Source organism: Cervus canadensis, chromosome 1 (assembly GCF_019320065.1).
Source record: "Cervus canadensis isolate Bull #8, Minnesota chromosome 1, ASM1932006v1, whole genome shotgun sequence".
Lineage (NCBI taxonomy): Eukaryota > Metazoa > Chordata > Mammalia > Artiodactyla > Cervidae > Cervus > Cervus canadensis.
In genome coordinates, this window is record NC_057386.1 from 115,706,810 (window position 1) to 115,724,844 (window position 18,035).

The 18,035-nt window shown below is 51.2% G+C and overlaps 1 protein-coding gene and 1 non-coding gene across 4 annotated transcripts; one reads left to right on the forward strand and one right to left on the reverse strand.

Annotated features, from left to right (window-relative positions):
• Positions 1 to 423: 423 nt before the first annotated feature.
• On the reverse strand, positions 424 to 17,695 carry SELPLG (selectin P ligand). 3 transcript variants are annotated; one of them, XM_043438356.1, is made up of 3 exons: positions 15,718 to 17,695; positions 2,622 to 2,732; positions 424 to 2,439 (listed from the first exon to the last, which is right to left on the reverse strand). In XM_043438356.1, the coding sequence occupies exon 3, from the start codon at positions 2,432 to 2,434 to the stop codon at positions 1,025 to 1,027; it is 1,410 nt and encodes a 469-aa protein (XP_043294291.1). In that variant the 5' UTR covers positions 2,435 to 2,439; positions 2,622 to 2,732; positions 15,718 to 17,695; the 3' UTR covers positions 424 to 1,024. The 3 variants fall into 3 exon arrangements, with proteins under 3 accessions (XP_043294291.1, XP_043294301.1, XP_043294281.1); XM_043438366.1 differs by lacking the exon at positions 2,622 to 2,732 and having other exon boundaries at positions 424 to 1,957; positions 1,988 to 2,439; positions 15,718 to 17,691; XM_043438346.1 differs by lacking the exon at positions 2,622 to 2,732 and having other exon boundaries at positions 15,718 to 17,691.
• Positions 17,661 to 17,767, forward strand: LOC122424838. Its single transcript, XR_006264572.1, has one exon. It is a non-coding gene; the product is annotated as a U6 spliceosomal RNA (small nuclear RNA).
• The last annotated feature ends 268 nt before the right edge of the window (positions 17,768 to 18,035 follow it).

Genomic DNA, 18,035 nt, shown 5'->3' on the forward strand with positions numbered 1-18,035 from the left:
GAAGGCCTTGTGGGTTGTAGCCAGGCTCCCCCTGTGAGGAGGGGGCCACTGGGTGTTAAGGGGAGATGAGCCTCATGCAGAACAGAGAGAGGTCAGGGTGGGCTTCTGGGGTGCATGGCATTGATGTTTGGAGAGGGTATCTGGCAGAGATTCGGGGTGGTGCGGGGGACCAAATTCTGTAGGCTTGAACTGTTGTCATGGGTGACGCACCGGATAAAGTGGTTCCTGGGGCCAGTATTCTCTGCCCCTCGACAGCCTGAACCCCTGCCCCAGCGCCCAAGGATACACCGAGGTGCCCCCTGAAGTAACCCTAACAGCCTGTGCAGGGGGCTTCCTAAGGGGCCCGGGGCTGGGGCTGGGGGAACAGCCAAAGGACCCACTCCCCACCTGGAGGAGGCAGCTTGAAGCATTCATTCAGCCATCACTTGTTCACCAAACATTTACTGAGCATCTGCGCCATCCTGGACCCTGAGCTGGGCCCTGGGAGACCTCTGTGAGCACCTCAATCAAGGCCCTGGGGGGAGGCGAGGGAGGGCAGGATGGGGTTAGTCTGTCACTAGATGATAGCTTGGCGGTCCACAGAGTCCCCTAAGGAACATGCCCAGCCCCCACAACTCACTGTGGGTTTCCTGAGAGACACCCCGAAATGAGGGGGGCGGGGAATGACAGGAAATGAACTAAGGAATCCAGTTCAGAGTGCCCCCTTCCTGTGCAGGGACCATAGCAACCAGAAGGGAACGTTAGCGGGAACTGACTCTGAGTCCTCCTGGGGAAGGGAGGCGTTAGAGGGAGCCCAGGACACACGGGGGCTGGGCAGGGAGCTGGAGGGGCCGTCTGCAGCCTCTCCTGGAGGTTCTGCTTGCCAGGCCTGCTTCGGTGCCTGGACCCCGGCTGCTCTCAGTCCTGTGGATGGCGGCCCAGGTCCCCACCCAGAAGATTCCAGTCTCCAGGGGTATCTGAGGAAGCCCCACCCGCAGCTTAGAGCCTCGGCATGGGGCATGGGCCGTGGCTCAGCAGCCGGGAGCTAAGGGAGGAAGCTGTGCAGGGTGAGGTCATCCCCTTCGCGGTTGCCCCCCGGCCCCACCTTCCGGCCCTGGTCCTTGGCCTTGGGCAGGTCCCCGTTGGGCGTGGGAGCGGGCCCCTCGCCCCCCTCGGGCAGCAGAGACGAGATGCAGACCATCTCGCTGGGGGAGTAATCGCGTACGGGGTACAGGTGGTTCTTGCGGGAGAGGCGGATGGCCAGCACCACGGTGCACACGAGGAAGATGGTGGCCAGCAGGGCCAGGATGAGGATGGCCAGCAGACACTGCTTCACGGGGCCCGGGTCTGGCAGGCTCTCTGGAGGGGCCGGGGCCACAGAGCTCCAGGGGAAAAGGCTCTGACCTTTGTTCCCAGTGAAGGCCTCAAACCAGTCGCCAGCTGCCACAGTGGTGCCCTTGGGAGTATCAGAGGCCACAGGAAGGGCTGTGGTTAGGCCCCTTGTGGTAGCAGGTCTCATGGGCAGGGCCTGCACAGTGGTTGGATCTGTGGGCAGGGCCAGCATGGTAGTGGGCTCCCTGAAAGGGGCTGCTGTGGTGGCCGGTTCTGTGGACAGAGTCTCTATGACTTTGGATTCCACGGACAGGGCCTCTGTGACTGCAGGTTCCGTGGACAGGGCCTCTGTGGCCACAGGACCCGTGGACAGGGCCCCTGTGGCCGCAGGGTCTGTGGACAGGGCCTCTGTGGCTGTGGGATCCGTGGACAGGGCCTCTGTGGCCACAGGACCCATGGACATGGCCTCTGTGGCCGCAGGGTCCGTGGACAGGGCCTCTGTGGCTGCAGGATCCGTGGACAGGGCCTCTGTGGCCGCGGGACCCATGGACAGGGCCTCTGTGGCTGTGGGTTCCGTGGACAATGCCTCTGTGGCCACGGGGTCCGTGGACAGGGCCTCTGTGACCATGGGGTCCGTGGACAGGGCCTTTGTGGCCACGGGGTCCGTGGACAGGGCCTCTGTGACTGCAGCCAACTCTGTGGATAGATCCTTCATTTTGGGAGGGATTTCAGTGACCAGTTCTCTGGTCAGAGGGACCAGTGTGACCAGTTCTGTGCTCAGGTTCTTGGTGGTTGCCCCTGTGGCACTCAGGACAGCAGAGTCCCTTGTGGACACCTCCAGAATGAATGACTCAGGTGTCGTAGGCCCTGCAGGCTCTCTCTGCCCCAGCGTTGCCACCATAGGCAGAAACTTGGGGGCCTCGGTGCTACTGTCAAGCATCTCTGGAGGGTCCGTTTGTGCTATATAGTCATATTCTGGATCATAGTCTTCCAGGTCTCTCCAGTCACCACCTGGGTATGGGGGGTCTGGGGCCTTCACAGATTCGTTCTTGCTGGTCTCCCGCAGCTGGAGGCTGCTGCCAGGGCCCAGCAGGACCACCAACAGCAGGAGTTGCAGAGACATGGCACCTGGAGGGGGGACATGGACAATGGGACATCAGGACAGCTACACTCCTGGGCCCACCAAGCGCCCTTGACCGTGACCCTGAGCAGCCACCGCTGGTAACACATCTGGTCTGGGGCATCCTCACCACCCAGCACATGCCTGGGGCACAGAAGCCCCTCCACAGATAGCAGCCATTACTACTTACCAGCACCAATGAATCCATCTGGGGGCGCTCTTCAACTCCCTTGACCCAGTGCACAGAAATGTATTAATAGTTTCCTCAGACCTCTCTGGTGGTCCATGGTTAAGAATTCACCTGCCAGTGCAGGAGACATAGGTTCAATCCCTGGTCTGGGAAGATTCCACGTGCCACTGGGCAACTCAGCCTGCACACCACACCTGCTGAACCTGTGCTCCAGAGCCCCTGAGCGACAGCTACAGAGCCCATGCTCCACATCTATGGAAGCCTGAGTGCCACAGAGCCTGTGCTCTGCAACAGAAGAAGCCGCCACAACGAGAAGCCTATGCCCGCAACTAGAGAGCAGGCCCCCATTGGCCAAAACTAGAGAAAGTCCATATGCAGCAGCGAAGACCCAGTGCAGTGTGGACAAGACTGAGGTATAGAAAGGTAACATTAGACCTTCTAGTTATATGAACTTCTGTGCCACTTAACTTCTATTTCTGTACACATTTACAGTGTCTCATGAACACAGCAGTACCTGTGTACAATTCATCAATAGATCAATGTACCTATCTTGTCCACCAATGGGGTCCATGAGCAAGAGTTTGGTGACCACGGGACGACAGGATAAAGATGCTCGTTTGGCCCTCTGAGGCCTCTTGGAGTCTGATGCTGATTCCTCTCTCTGCATCCCTCTGTTCCAGTTTCCCTTATCTTGGCTCCCATCCCACACAACCCTGGCCTGTCCCTCAGATTCTCAGTCTCCTCATCCTTTCTCAATGTGTTGGCTTGATCCAGTTCCCTTTGGCTAGGTCCTCGCTTACCTGTTGGGAATGATAGCACCTACCCGTAGACTATTGTGAGGATAAAATGAGGTGATACCTCCAGAGCCTTTAGCATTTTGCTCCCATCTCCAGCTCCTGCAAATATCAGCTACTGTGGTTCTTTCAGTAAATCTATCCTGTAAGTCCTCAGGGGCCCAGAGCCATCTACTGCTCCATCTGGGGCCAGGAGAAAAACTCAAATCTGTTGTGAACAGCCTGTCCTCAGTGAGCTGACAGTCATCTCATTTGCCTGTGGGTAGCAAAGGCGATTGTCTTCGTATCACCCCTCAGCCTCCCGACCAGGGAGACAGAAAGGGCAGTGCCTCTCCCTGTGGCCATCTGATTGGTCTTTCTTCTTGGCCTTGTGAACACTCATGCCTCCTGGGTTTCTCTCTCTCCCCTTATTCTCCCCCTGGCAGTGGCTGGTATTTGTGGGATTCAAAATCTTGCAGCTGAGAATCCTGTGGTGACCAACAGCTGTGTTTTGGGGTGAGATTCCTCGATTCCCTGACATAGTACCCTTCAGCAGTATGCAATCCAAGGTACTGTGGAAGGGGCCAGGTTGTGATCCCCAAGATGGGCTTTCCCCCCAACCCACCCCTGCACACAGAGGCAGCCCAGGGCAGAGGAGAGACCGCTGAGCTGCTGTGTAACCTGAGCAGATTGCGTCACCAAGTCTGAGCCTCAGTTTCCTCATCTGTAAGATGGGCGGCATTGTCTCAAAGAGGAGAACGGAATGACATGCTGCAGGAAGGTCCCCTGATGCTGGCACCTAGCAGGAGGCTACGGACAGAGGAGCAGAGAGGATGAGGGGTGCCTCTGACTCAGGAGGGTACAGAGGTGGCGACCTCCCTACCTCCCCACATTAGGGAAGCTGCAAAGACCTGTGTGAGAGCAGAGACCTCCCTGCCTGTTTGGGATGCAACAGGGAACACTGGGAAAAGCCAGTATCTCCCTTCCTGGGAGTAAGCCGACCAGCTCATTCCAGAGTGGAGCAGAGCCTGGATAATTTCCAATACTTTTCCTTGTGATTTTTTTTCAGTTGGAGTATAGTTGATTTTACAATGTTGGGTTAGTTTCAGGTCTACAGCAACGTGATTCCAGTATATATTTATTGATACCTCTATCTACTTTTTCAAACTATTTTCTCATTTATTCAATACCTTTCCTTGTACATCACGTAATTCAGAGCAGAGCGCAGTTGTTCATCATTTGTTGAATGACTATAACTCACTCACAGACCCTCTGCTTCCAGACTCAACCCAACCTCTCACATGTTAGTTAAAATTACGATGGTTTCTAAAATGCCAGTCTGATCTTATCTTAAAATAATTTCTTAAACTAAATGATGATATTTGCACCAGACACATCTGGCTCTCACAGATACCCTCATTTTGTTGAGGAGGGATGAAGCTCAGAGAGGTAGAGCGACTTGCCCAAAGACACACAGCTGCCAAGCCACAGAGACAAGATTTGAAGCTAGCGAGAACTCAGGAAGGCTTTGTGGAGAGAGACCTAACCTAGCTGAGAGGGCAGAAGGAGCAAAGGCTTGGAACACAGCTTAGCTTGGTGGGTTTGTGCCTGCCACTGGGGACCCAGTGAGGAGAGGGAGGGCAAAGAAAGAATCAGGAGGAATCTGATTCTGATTCAAGGCCGTAACACCCAGAAAGGTCAGTGCTCTCTGTACTGGGTACTATGCAGGGCATGAGATTGAGAGCACAGATTTTGAGGTCCAACAAAAGGATGTTCAAGTCTCAGCTCTGTCCCTTACAAGTGAAATCACCTTGACTCAGATCTTTGCCTTTCTGAGCCTCAGTTTCATCACCCGTAAAATGGGAACAACAAATGCCACCCATCTCATAGGGCTGTGGGGAGAATGCAATGAGATAATGAATTCAAAAACGCCAGCTCACAGCTCGTGCTAAATAAGGGTGTCATTCAAATGTGCACACACACACATTCTTTGCCTCTGAATTTGCCTTTGGGAGGCAGACATTCTTTGCACCTCAGGAAAGAGTACATGGCCTAATCTTGGCCCCACTTTCCTGACGGCAGGGGACTTTAGGAAGACGCCCTATTTAGGACATATTGCATAACTATGAGCTTGGGCACTGCCCCCACTTGGGTAGTTCTCGGTTCCTGGAAGGCCGAGCTCTTAGCCACTTCCTGGAAGCAGAAAGGGAGAAACAAACAGAAGACCCAGCCCACCAGCCCCTGGGTCAGGGAGGTACCTGGGTGAGTCAGGGAGGATGGGAGGGTACCGTGGAAGGGGCCAGGTTGTGGTCCCCAAGCTGGGCTCTCCCCCTGCACCCACCCCTGCACACAGAGGCGGCCTGGGGTGGGAGAGAGACCGCTGAGCTGCTGTGTAACCTGAGCAGATTGCGTCACCAAGTCTGAGCCTCAGTTTCCTCATCTGTAAGATGGGCGGCATTGTCTCAAAGAGGAGAACGGAATGACATGCTGCAGGAAGGTCCCCTGATGCTGGCATCCAGCAGGGGGCTACGGACAGAGGAGCAGAGGAGATGGGGAGGCCTCTTGACTCAGGGAGGGTACGGAGGTGGTGACCTCCCTACCTCCCCACATTAGGGAAGCTGCAAAGACCTGTGTGAGAGCAGAGACCTCCCTGCCTGTTTGGGATGCAACAGGGAGCACTAGGAAAAGCCAGTGCCTCCCTGCCTGGGCCTAAGCCGACCGTCTCATCCCAAATGTTCCCAGCGCTAGCACTGACCATCCCTCGTCCCCATCTGTCTCAGGCAACCCAGGACCCTGAGGCCTGCCACACTGTGAGCTTCAAGGGGAAGGTTACCGGGGACACAGCGGCCTGCAACCAGGCTGCAGCTGGGCAGGCCTCACCCATATGACGGAAACCCACACGGTTCCCAGAGGCTCTGTGACTCAAAGAGCCTCACCGGTAACAAGGAGTGGAGCAGAGTGTAAGCACCATCTATGGCAGGTAGGATAATGACTTTCATCTTTGCTAGGACACGTGTATTGTACCCTAACGAAAACAAGGCGGTATAAGCCCCCCACTGTGGATGGGTCGTTTCACTACCTCATCATCTGGGGTGCTCGTTCGTCTTCCCCCCAGCGCTGGCCGCTCTGGTTCCTGTTACACAGATTAGGGAAGCAAGGCTGAGGGCAATGAAGCCATTACCCTCAGCCCCCAGCTTTTGCCTCTTCTCTCCTCTGATGGCAGGAAAACAGTCACTTACCACCAGAGAGGGATGGGCGAGGCACAGAGAGGGGCAGAGAGATGCCACATCCTATTTGTCTTGTCGCTTGCCCGACGGAGGCGGTCAGACACTGCCCGTTTCCTTCCACCCTAAACTGGGGTACTTCTGCCTGAGCCCCACTCAGGCAGTGTAGACTAGCGAGCTGCCAGGAGGCACCCCCCACCCCCACCCCACCAAGCTCTGCACGGCTGCCCTGGACCACTCAGGAAAGACGTTCCTGGGACTCAAAAAGTTTGGGACCTCCCATCTGGAATCCTGAATCCCAGCATTAAAAAGCTTGAAATTTGAGGATCCGAAAGATGGAGCATCTCAGGGTGTGGGTTGAGCAGCCTCAAGAGAGAGGATCCAGTGGAGGCCCAGGTGTCCCCCTCTGCCAGATCCAAGCTCAGGTCTGAGTGCTGTTGGACTGGACATGTGACCAGGCAGGACCCTATGGGGCCTTCCTAGGACAGACCCCACCCCCACCCCCGCCCACATATCCTTTGCTTTAGCTCCTCCCTGAAGTACCTAGATAACAGTATCTGCTGCACATTTCCTGAGCTGTTTTACAGATGCTAACCTTTCCCCCACCAGGTGGATGAACACGTAGCCCCCAGACCTGGCACCCGAGGATTGATGATGTTAACCCCTGTGATGCCGCCCTGTTACCTAACCATCAACCAATCAGAATTGTCCAACGCTCCTCCTTCCCTCATCTGGCCTTTAAAAATGCTTTGTAGGACTTCCTCCGTGGTCCAGTGGTTAAGACTTCTCCTTTCAAAGCAGGGGCTGTGGGTTCGATCCTTGGAGAGCTAAGATCCCACATGCCTTGCAGCCAGAAAAATAAAAAAATAGAAATAGAAGCATACATTGTAACAAGTTCAATAAAGACTTTAAATATGGTCCACATCAAAAAAGATCTTTAACAAAGAAATGCTTTGCAAAGGCTCATAGGGGAGTTCTAGCTTTTTGAGCCCTAGCTGTCCTAGATTCCTTATCTGTTACCCTGCAATAAACAGCCTTTTCCTCCCCCACAACATGGTGTCAGTAGATTGGCTTGACTGCACGCAAGTGAGTGGACCCCAGTTTTGGTAACAGATAGGCTCTGGCCCCGCTCAGGATCAAATCCAGCATCAAACCAGATCCAGTCCCACCTCTGTCATGTACAAGCTGTGTGACCTTGGGCAACTGAACCCACCTCTCTGAGCCATGAGTTCTTTATCTGAAATACAAGATTCCAGTAGTGCCTATGCTTTGTGGGGTTGTTATGGGTTGAAGTGAGCTGGTCCGGGTTGAACATTTAGTATCTGGTAGGCGCTCACTCAAGGCCAGCTGTTGTCATTGTCATTCTGCGTGACATAAGGTCATATCCCTGAAAAACCTGCAACCCTGGGGCAGCTGCAACACACTTCGGACCTTGTTAGTCAGAGAGAGCCAGGGCCAGAAGCCCCAGAAGCCTGGGTAGTATACACAGCCTTAGTCTCCTGTGGCTTGTGAATCACATGTGTCCAGTGTAGACAATGCCCTGGGTACTGTTCTAAGAGCTATGCATGAATTACTAGCTCACTCGGGCCCCACAACCTCCTCATGTTAACTCCATGTGAAATATGGGGAAACTGAGGCTCACTTGGTGCTTAGAAGCACATGGCCAGTAAGAGAAGGAGCAGGAATTTGAACCTGGGTGGTCTTGCTCCAGAGCCCACCTCACAGTCACAGCTCCGTACCACCTGTGAACCAGGCGTGGACCATCTCCAGAGCCAGAATAAATGCTGCTTCCTCCAAGAAGCCCTCACAGATTGCCCAGCATGATTAGTCTGGTCGTTTAAACCTTTTAAAAAAAATGCTTGTTTACTTTCAAAACATTCATTCCCATCAGCCCATAAACGCTAAATAGGAACCAGAGACCCTTATGACTCGTGCTACATGCCCAGGGCTTAGCCGACAGACAGGTGCTTGGTAAGCGCTGTGATATTGGTCCATTGGAGTACGGGCAGCATGGCCGGCCACCTCCATCAGATCACAGGTCTCCAGTGAATGCCCAGTCCCCACAGGCCTGGCATCCTGGCGGCTCATTAAAGGCATGTTGCAGGAGTGGACACCAAAGTGAGGCCCGGCAACAGGCTCACAACTGCACAGGACGTGCCATCTACAGGCTTTTGGCCTCACATTTGTCATCCTGCACTTCCCAACCTTTTCTTATCAATGACCCCAGTCCCATCAGGAGCCTTTCCAGACATTACCACATGCTCAGTTGCTTCAGCTGTGTACTACTCTTTGCGACCCCATGGACCATAGTCCGCTAGGCTCCTCTGCCCATGGAGTTCTCCAGGTGAGAATACTGGAGTGGGTAGAAGGGCTTCCTTGGTGGCTCAGACAGTAAAGAATCTGCCTGCAATGCAGCAGACCCGGATTCAATCCCTGGGTCAGGAAGATCCCCTGGAGAATTCCATGGACAAAGGAGCTTGGTCGGTTACAATCCATGGGGTCACAAAGAGTACGATGCGACTGAGTGACTAACACTTTCATTTTTTTTCATAGCTGTTGAATGTTATATGGACCTTTACAGGCACACAAACCATAGTGACATCTAAGGATTTTTTTTTGCCTTCCTCTCATCCTCCAAAAAACCCAACTCTTGGAACTTCCCCAGTGGTTTTAGTGGTGAGGACTCCAACCCAATGCAAGCAGCATGGGTTCAATCCTTGTTGGGGAACTAAGATCCCACACGCCCCTCCAGTGTGGACAAAAAATGGACAAAAAAAAAACAAAACAACACTCAAGTCTCAAGTGTCGTACCCAGATTTGCTGGCCTGGTAACAGAGGAGGTGAGGTCCTTCCACAAATGAAGTCACTGAGACCTACACTTGGTTTTAGTTTAAGAACTGACAATTTTCAGAGGGTATCTGTAGACAGACAGACGGACCAGCACACGGACACACATACACACCAGCCATCCTGTAACAGAAGAACAAGCCTGACTCCATCTTGTCTGCCTTTAATAGATGGGGAATGTTTCCAAAAAGAGTCCTCTGGGGGTGCATTTTGGGTAAGTGAGAGGTCTGATTATAGCCATGAACCCACGACTAAGAGGAAGAGGACATTTTATTGTAATGATGCAGGGCCACCTAACAGCAGAACCTATTAGGATCTGAGAAACCCTGGCCTTTGGATGGCTCTCTAAATTACAATACAATAGTGAAATTGGAGCCATTCTGTGAAGAAGTGGGGAAGAAGGATAAAATCCCCTCTGTGCAAGCAATTACATCGGGATGAGAAAAGTCCTACAGTTGTTGCCTTACACAGGCTATTCAAAGGCTTGAAAAGAAGCCCGAGGGAAAACCTGTCACACGGGAAGAAAAGGAAAGGATCGAGATTGAAGCCACGTTGCTCCAGACCTTACGTGCTCCTCTGGCCGAGCTGGCTGTCCCAGCCACTCCAGCCACTATGCCAACATATCCACTCCTCCCACTGCCTCCCGTTCTTCTTGCGCCAGCGCCACTTCCCAACACCAGGGCTCAGGAAGTGATTGGACTGGTTCCCTCTCCTTAGGGGGATCAGTTAGCTTCCTGGGCACCGGAACCTGATCTGGTGTCACTCTCCAAGACCCAACAGGGCACCCAACTTGGACTGGGAGCCACTCCCAGAGCAGGGCAATTACCCCATAGAAGGCATAAGTGAAAAAGGCCAGGTGGCTGGGTTTCTATGGATGCACAGACCCTTCTCAGCCTTGGATTTGTTTAATTGGACAACCCTCCTTATAGGGAGGATCCTTTCTGAATGACAGAATTGTTTTGCTACCCATCAACCAACCTTCTAGAACAGACATACACAGTCTTCTCAATATGATCTTCATAGGAGATGAAAGGAGAATGGTCACTGATCAGGCCAGGGAAGAAGCATACCAGCTCCACCTAATGGACCCAAATGGTACACCCAAAGCCCACTTGGCAGCACCCACAGCTGAACCAAACTGGGAGCCTTAGTCGGGGAGCAATGTCCGTTTTTGCTTGTTTTTGGCCATGCCGCACAGCATGTGGATCTTCGTTCCCCAACCAGAGATCAAACCCGGAGCCACCGAAGTGAAACACTGAGTCCTAGCCACTGAACCCCCAAGGAATCCCCGATGCCCTTATTAGAGCACTACCGTACGTGTGTCTTGGCAGGGGTCCCAAGGAAGGGGTCCCAAAACGAGAGTTTCAAAAAAAGTTCAAGAGATTCAGCACAAATCAAAGGAAGACCCCTCTAAATTTGGGGGAAGAATTTATCAGACTTTATAAAGATGCAGATCCCGAGGGCCCTGAAAATACTAGAAAGGTAAATGCAAACCTTATGGGGCAAACTGCCCCAGGAATCAGGAGAAAGTCATAAAAATTAGGCGGTGCGTTTAGAAGGAATCTTTCTCAGTTGGTAGACATTGCTTTTGAGGTATTCAAAAGTAGAGGACACAGACGAAAGAAGACCAAGGGGAAATGCTATTTTTCTAACGGCTCTGTTGGGTTCCTGGAAGACAGCAGGCTCTAAGAAAGGTAAGCCAGCACTTCGTACGAAATAATGGACTTACTGTAAAGAGAGAGGACACTGGGGAAGAGAATGCCTGAAATTAAAGAAAAAGAGGGCTAAAGACATGGAAGCAAGCTAAATGTTCATTGACAAATGAATGGATAAAGAAGATGTGGTGTGTACATGTGTATATATACATACACACATAAAAAGGAATGCATTTGAGTCAGTTCTAATGAGGTGGATGAGCCTAGAACCTATTATACAGAGTGAAGTGAGTCAGAAAGAGAAAGATGGATACCATATTCTAACACATATATACGGAATCTAGAAAAATGGCATGGAAGAATTTATTTACAGGGCAGAAATGGAGAAGCAGACATAGAGAACAGACTTATGGACATGGGGAGGGGGAGGAGAGGGTGAGATGTATGGAAAGAGTAACATGGAAACTTACATTCCCATATGTAAAATAGACAGCCAATGGGAATTTGCCCTGTGGCTCACGAAACTCAAGCAGGGGCTCTGTATCAACCTAGGGGGGTGGGATGGGGAGGGAGACGGGAGGGAGCTTCAAAAGGGAGGGGATATATGTGTACCTACGGCTGATTCATGTGGAGGCTTGACAGAAAACAGCAAAATTCTGTACAGCAATTATCCTTCAATAAAAATAAATTACTTAAAAAAAAAAGATGTGGTGTGTACATGTGTATGTATACATACACACATACACAATGGAATACTACTCAGCCATTAAAAAAGAACAAAATAACGCCAGTTGTAACAATATGCATGAACCTAGAGATTATCATACTGAGTGAGGTAAGCTATATAGAGAAAGAAAAATATATCATTTATTTGTGGAATCTCAAAAAAAGATACAAAATAACCTTTTTATAAAACAGAAATAGACCCACGGATATAGAAAACAAATCTATCGTTACTAAAGGGAAAGGGGGTTGGGGAGGAATAAGAATATGCAATTAACATTTATATACACTGCTATATATAAAATAAACAACAAGAAACTACTGTGTAGTACAGAGAACTATACTCAGTATTTTGTAATAACCTATATGGGAAAAGAATCTGAAAAAGGATATAGACAAATATATGTATAACTGAATCACTGTATTATATACTTGAAAATAACACAACATTGTAAACCAACTATACTTCAATTAAAAAAATTTTTTTAAAGGAGGGCTAGAAATGGGTAGGAAAGGATAGGAGTGGGGCCTATCAGATGGTAGAGAGGGAAGAATATTCAGATGATGAATGAAGAGGCCTGGGGCTCCTCTGGATTTACAACACTCAATTCAAATATCCCCACAGGAGCCCTGGGTAAAATTGACAGTGAATAGCAAACTGGTTGATTTTCTGGTAGACAGGGGGGAAGCGAACTCCATGCTAAACCCTCAGTTCAGTCTTTGAAAAGACCCCGATGCTGGGAAAGATTGAAGGCGGGAGGAGGAGGGACGACAGAGGATGAGATGGTGGGATGGCATCACCGACTCAATGGACATGAGTTTGAGTTAAACTCTGGGAGCTGGTGATGGACAGGGAAGCCTGGTGTGCTGCAGTCCATGGGGTTGCAAAGAGTCGGACATGACTGAGCAACTGAACTTAATTGAAACCCTCAGTTAGCACAGAGAACCTCCCAGTCTACCCCAGTCACTGGGGTGTCAGGGGAAGTACAGAGGTGATCATTTTCACAACCACTGGAATGCCAACTAGGAAATCTGATATTAAAATATAGTTTCTTGTACATGCCTGAATTCCCTATCCTCATCCTGGGCCGAGATCACCTCTGTAAACTAAATGTTCAAGTGACTTTTTCGACAGGACCACTAGATATCAGAGTCCCACCGAAACATGCTTTGAAACCTACCGAGGGCTCTCCTAGAAAACTCAGAAAAATGGACAGAACTTAGATGATCTCCCTGAGGTTTACAGAAAGGTAAGACCAGAAATATGGGCCAATGGCATCCCAAGAAAGGCAAATTATCCCCCAATCTGTATTGCCTAACACCAGAGTGACAACGTGCTTGCTTTTATCTACAAATATAAGCCAACAAGTATCATATTGATTGGAAACTATTCACGTACCTGGGGATAAGGCCTTGCCAGTTGCCCTGCAATGGATTAGACTGGTTCCCAGAAGCAAGCTTAAATTAAGCCCTTTTGAAATATTGGATTCCTGGTGTCTGCCTGACCAGGAGAATCTGTAGCCAATAGGTCCACAGACTCGGCCTTGCAATCCATTAGATCTTAAGTTGCTGTTTCAAGTCAGCCTCGTACCATATAAGTAATGAGGACTTCACTCTCTCATGTCACTGGTACTGGTTGGAAAGAAATGCTTTAATCAAGTTCTGTCCAAGTGTGGCCAACAGGGGAAGTATACAAAGATAGCACATGGCAGAGCAGCCTCGGTGCCCTCAACTGCTAGAGTTTATATATATGTAAAGTGGAATTATACACACACACACACACATGTGTGTGTTCAAGTGCTCATCTAAGTGTGCATACATGCTCACTCAGTGGTGTCCAACTCTTTGTGACCCTATGGACTGTAACCTGCCAGGTTCCTCTGTCCATGGGATTCTCCAAGTGAGAGAACTGGAGAAGGTTGCCATTTCTTCCTCCAAGGGATCTTCCTGACCCAGAAATCAAACCCAAGGCTCCTTCAGGTTCTGCATTGGCAGGCTGAGCCACCTGGGAAGTCTGCTTGTCTAAGTGTGACAGAACTGTAAAAAGGCGGGGCAGTGTCCTCATAATGCAAACTGCTTATGCTCAACGAATTGGGAATACTTTCAAGTTGATAGATTCCATTCCACCCTCACTCCTTCCTTGCCCCTGTTCAGCAGGAAGTAGCCAGAGCGATCATTTACCCGACCCTCCCCCATCCCCCACCCTTCCCCCACCTTCCCCACCCCCACCACTGCCAACACTGTGGAATGGACATTGACAGTAGGGAACTGTAACAGAGAAGAACAAACCTGACTCCATGTTAGATCTATCCCTTTAGCTCTAACCTTTGTATTTTGTTGCCTCTGGTTAGGCCTTCTGGCTCTGCACTTTTGTAAAGAAAAAAAAGTGTCACCTATAGCCAGAAATACACATAATACTGTGTGTCTCAAGGCTCTGCCTCCCAGACTTGACCTTTAAAGGTATAACACTTTTCCATTCATATAGAGACTAAAAAGTTGCTGAACAGAAAATAATTGTTAGAAGTTTACAGGAACACCGTGACCAGAACTATTGTGGACAGTTGCAAGAACAAAGGATTCCAACTCCAAGAAGTTTGCTTCAACCAGCCACCCCACCCCTCCTCTTTTAGTATAAAAGAAGCCTGGATCCTAACTCAGGCAAGATGGTTCTTTGGGACACCAGTGGGCCATCTTCTCAGTCAACTGGCTTTCCGGATAAAGTTGCTCTTGCTTGTACCAACACCTTGTCTCTCGATGGAGTGTCCTGTCCTGCAGTGAGCAGCACAAGCAGTAACAATGCTATTTCCTTCTAGCCAGAGGCCACACCCACCGTCTGCCTGCTCCAGCTCAGCAAAAGGAGGCCGAGAGACCAAAATCTGGGATCTCTGTGGGCTCCACGAGGGTCCGGTGACCAGATGGGGCCGCCACAAGTGCAAGCCTGGCCACCTCCCAGCCGTGCTGCCATGGGCAGCTGCCTCACCCCTCTGAGCCTTGGTTTCTTCATCTGTTAAAAGGGGGCACAGAGTTCTCAGATGACTCCCTGACCCCTCTGAAGGCTGAGGCTCCCAGGCAGTGCTCACCCTGCAGCCCAGCCCATTCTGCTCAGTTTCAGCCTCCCCTGTCTGCCGGCCAAGCCCTGCGACCGTGCAGGGTGTGGCCTGCCTGAGGCAAGGGGAGCCACATTCCGAGAAAAAAAGAATTCCAGGCAGCCAGCGCCTACCCACCCTGACCCTCTCCTTGTCTCTGTGTATGTGTGTGTACAGGGGACAGTGCTTGAGCCACCAGCCCCCCACCATCCCTATATGCCCCCTAAAGCACTCCAGACACAAAACAGGAATATTCTCATCATTACTCTGACTTTCTCTTTTGCTAGCAGTAGTTTCTTAATTCTAACATTTTAATTATTTGTTGTGCACACGCATCCCTTCTTCAGTCCTATAAAAATGTGAAGAACACAGATTTGAAAAATGCTATTTTAAATGGATCCACAGCTTGAGCAAATCCCTTCTCTGGGCCTTGGTTTCCCACCCATGAAGGGGTAGGATGATTTTTAGGGAAACATTCCTGATTTCTCCATTAAAAAAAAAAATTCACAGTAACCCCCAAGCCGGCAGCTGCTGGCAAAACTAGTGGGAAGGGACGGATGGAAGTTGAGGTGGGTAGGACCCAGAAGAGACAGCAGAATAAAGCTATGAACTCTAGGCACACCTCAATCCCGAGTGCCCAGAGTGCTGGGACGCCCTTTGCAGGGGCTGCAGCTCAGGCCCTGCCCGGGACTGGCCCCCAGCCTGCCCTTGTCTGTCAGGCAGGCCTGCTGGCCCCTGGGGACTCCACCACCCAGCCACTCCCCGTGGTTTTGCAAGCTGGCACCTACCGTGCTCAGCAGACCATGGGACAGCCGCCTCGTGGGCCCAGGAGAAGTGGTTCCTCTGCTTCAGCGACGAGGACCCAGCCTGTGCTGCCAGGCCCGGCTGTGGCACCCCTGCCGTGGTCTCGGATCGCGCCAACCCCCAACGGCCGTGTGTAAAAGAAGGAAGCGAGAGTGTGGTTACTCAAAGCCACGTGACAGCCCACACCCCCTTGTTTGTGACAGCTTCAGGGACGCTGATCAAGCCTGGTGGGGAGTGGGAGACAGGGCCCCGCGGAGTCTGAGGTCACTCTCGGGTTCCTGTAACCATGAAAACACCTAGAACCACGTGGGAACTTGTGGCGGAGGTTGTTGGGAGGAGGCTCCAGTTGAGAAAGGCCACGGTATTACTCCACGGGGATGGAGGGTGGGGGTGAGAAGGCACCCCGCCCTGGAAGGGAGGGATTGACCAGATGCAAAGGGGGATGGGTCTCGATTCTTGGCCAAGAAAAGAATTGGGGGTGGGGGAGATTCAAATCACAGATCTTCTTGAGCTTTGCAAATCAAATGCAACCATTCTTTGGAGATCCAAGAATCTCTCAAAGGTGCCCAAGTGGTCCTTTTAGCTGCAATCAAGAACCTCTCTGGGGAGACAGACTGCAAAATCCATAAGGGCAGGTTCTGCCTGTTTTATTTCTCTTTCCTGTTTTGGTTCTTTAGCCAACTCTGACACCCCATCATCTTTGCTCTGAGACCCTAAGGCAAGTAACTCTGGGCTCTGGCCTTCTTGTGGCTGTTCATCTGATGAGGAAGCCAGCAAGTAAACAAGTAAACAGATCATTAGGACAGAGTGGTGTGGTCATGTCACCCCCGGGTAAGCCAGGGAGGGGCCCCAAACCTACCCTGCGCAGGGGAGGGAGTTGACACGAGGCTCTTCCAAGGAGAAGTGACCACTGAGATGACAAGTAGCCGAGGGAGAAGGCAACATCCCAAGGAGAGTGTAGAGCATCAGCCCAGGTTGGGAGGCCTGAGAATGCACAGACTCTCAAGGAAGGCAAGGGACAGGGAGGGCTGCCTTCCAGGGCCTGGCCAGGGCCTTTGTGTTAATACAAGGTGGGGCTCGGGACACTTGCTCACAGAGGACCACACATCCTGGCTTGTTGTCTTAAACTGAAAATCAGAGCCCCCGTGGGTGTTCACATGACAGAACCTTGATGGCTTTAGGAAGCTACAGCCAGAAGGGGACCCAAACACACTCAGTCTGTACAGGCAGGGAACCTGAAGCCCCCAAAGAAGAAGGGAGACACTCAGAGATTCTTGCTCCTCCCCAGCAGGTGTGGGAACAGCCAGCCCTCATGCGCAGGGGCTGAGAAACTCTGAATGCCTTACCCAGGGGAGGAAGGCCATGCCCTGATCATAAGCATCTCAAATATTAATACATCTCTTCGGGCCCGGCTTCACAAGCCCATTGGAGGTGGGACAGTCCCTCTGCTAGGCTCCGCCCCAGATGTCCACCTCAAACCCCAGGTCATCCCAAACCAGAGCCCATCACCTGGCCCCACAGGTGTGAAGTCAATGACGATTTCCTCAAGACACAGAGGTCAAGGGAACAGCGCAAGCCAGGAGTCAGAGAACTGTGTGACCCCAGGGTGCCTTTCCCCATCCAGGTCCTGGTGCTTGATCCATAAAACAGGAAGCCCTCCAAAGATGGAAGTTTGTCCTAGAACTAGGGGTGGATGCTAATGGCCAAGTCAGAGAGACAGGAGGATGGCTCTGATGGGAACGAACAATGGGGCAATTGCCCACCAGCGGGGTGGACAGGGGAGCAGCCCTGACTTTGCAGCAGGAAAGACCCTGTGAGAGTTAGGCTCTAGGATGACAGTCTACACAGAGTGTGATCAACGATGCAGGCCATTTGGAACTAAAGGAGCTCCTGGGATGTGGGACTTTTAGTGTTAAACCTGAATCAGGTGCTCGCTTCGGCAGCACATATACTAAAATTGGAACGATACAGAGAAGATTAGCATGGCCCCTGCGCAAGGATGACACGCAAATTCGTGAAGCGTTCCATATTTTTCTGAGGAGACCAGATCTGAAAGAGACATGTGCACCCCAATGTTCATCGCAGCACTATTTATAATAGCCAGGACATGGAAGCAACCTAGATGCCCATCAGCAGACAAATGGATAAGGAAGCTGTGGTACATATACACCATGGAACATTACTCAGCCATTAAAAAGAATTCATTTGAATCAGTTCTAATGAGATGGATGAAACTGGAGCCCATTATACAGAGTGAAGTAAGCCAGAAAGATAAAGATCATTACAGCATACTAACACATAT

Coding starts and splice junctions, on each gene's coding strand:
- SELPLG (XM_043438356.1), bottom strand. CDS start 2,434: ATGTCTCTGCAACTCCTGCTGTTGGTGGTCCTGCTGGGCCCTGGCAGC.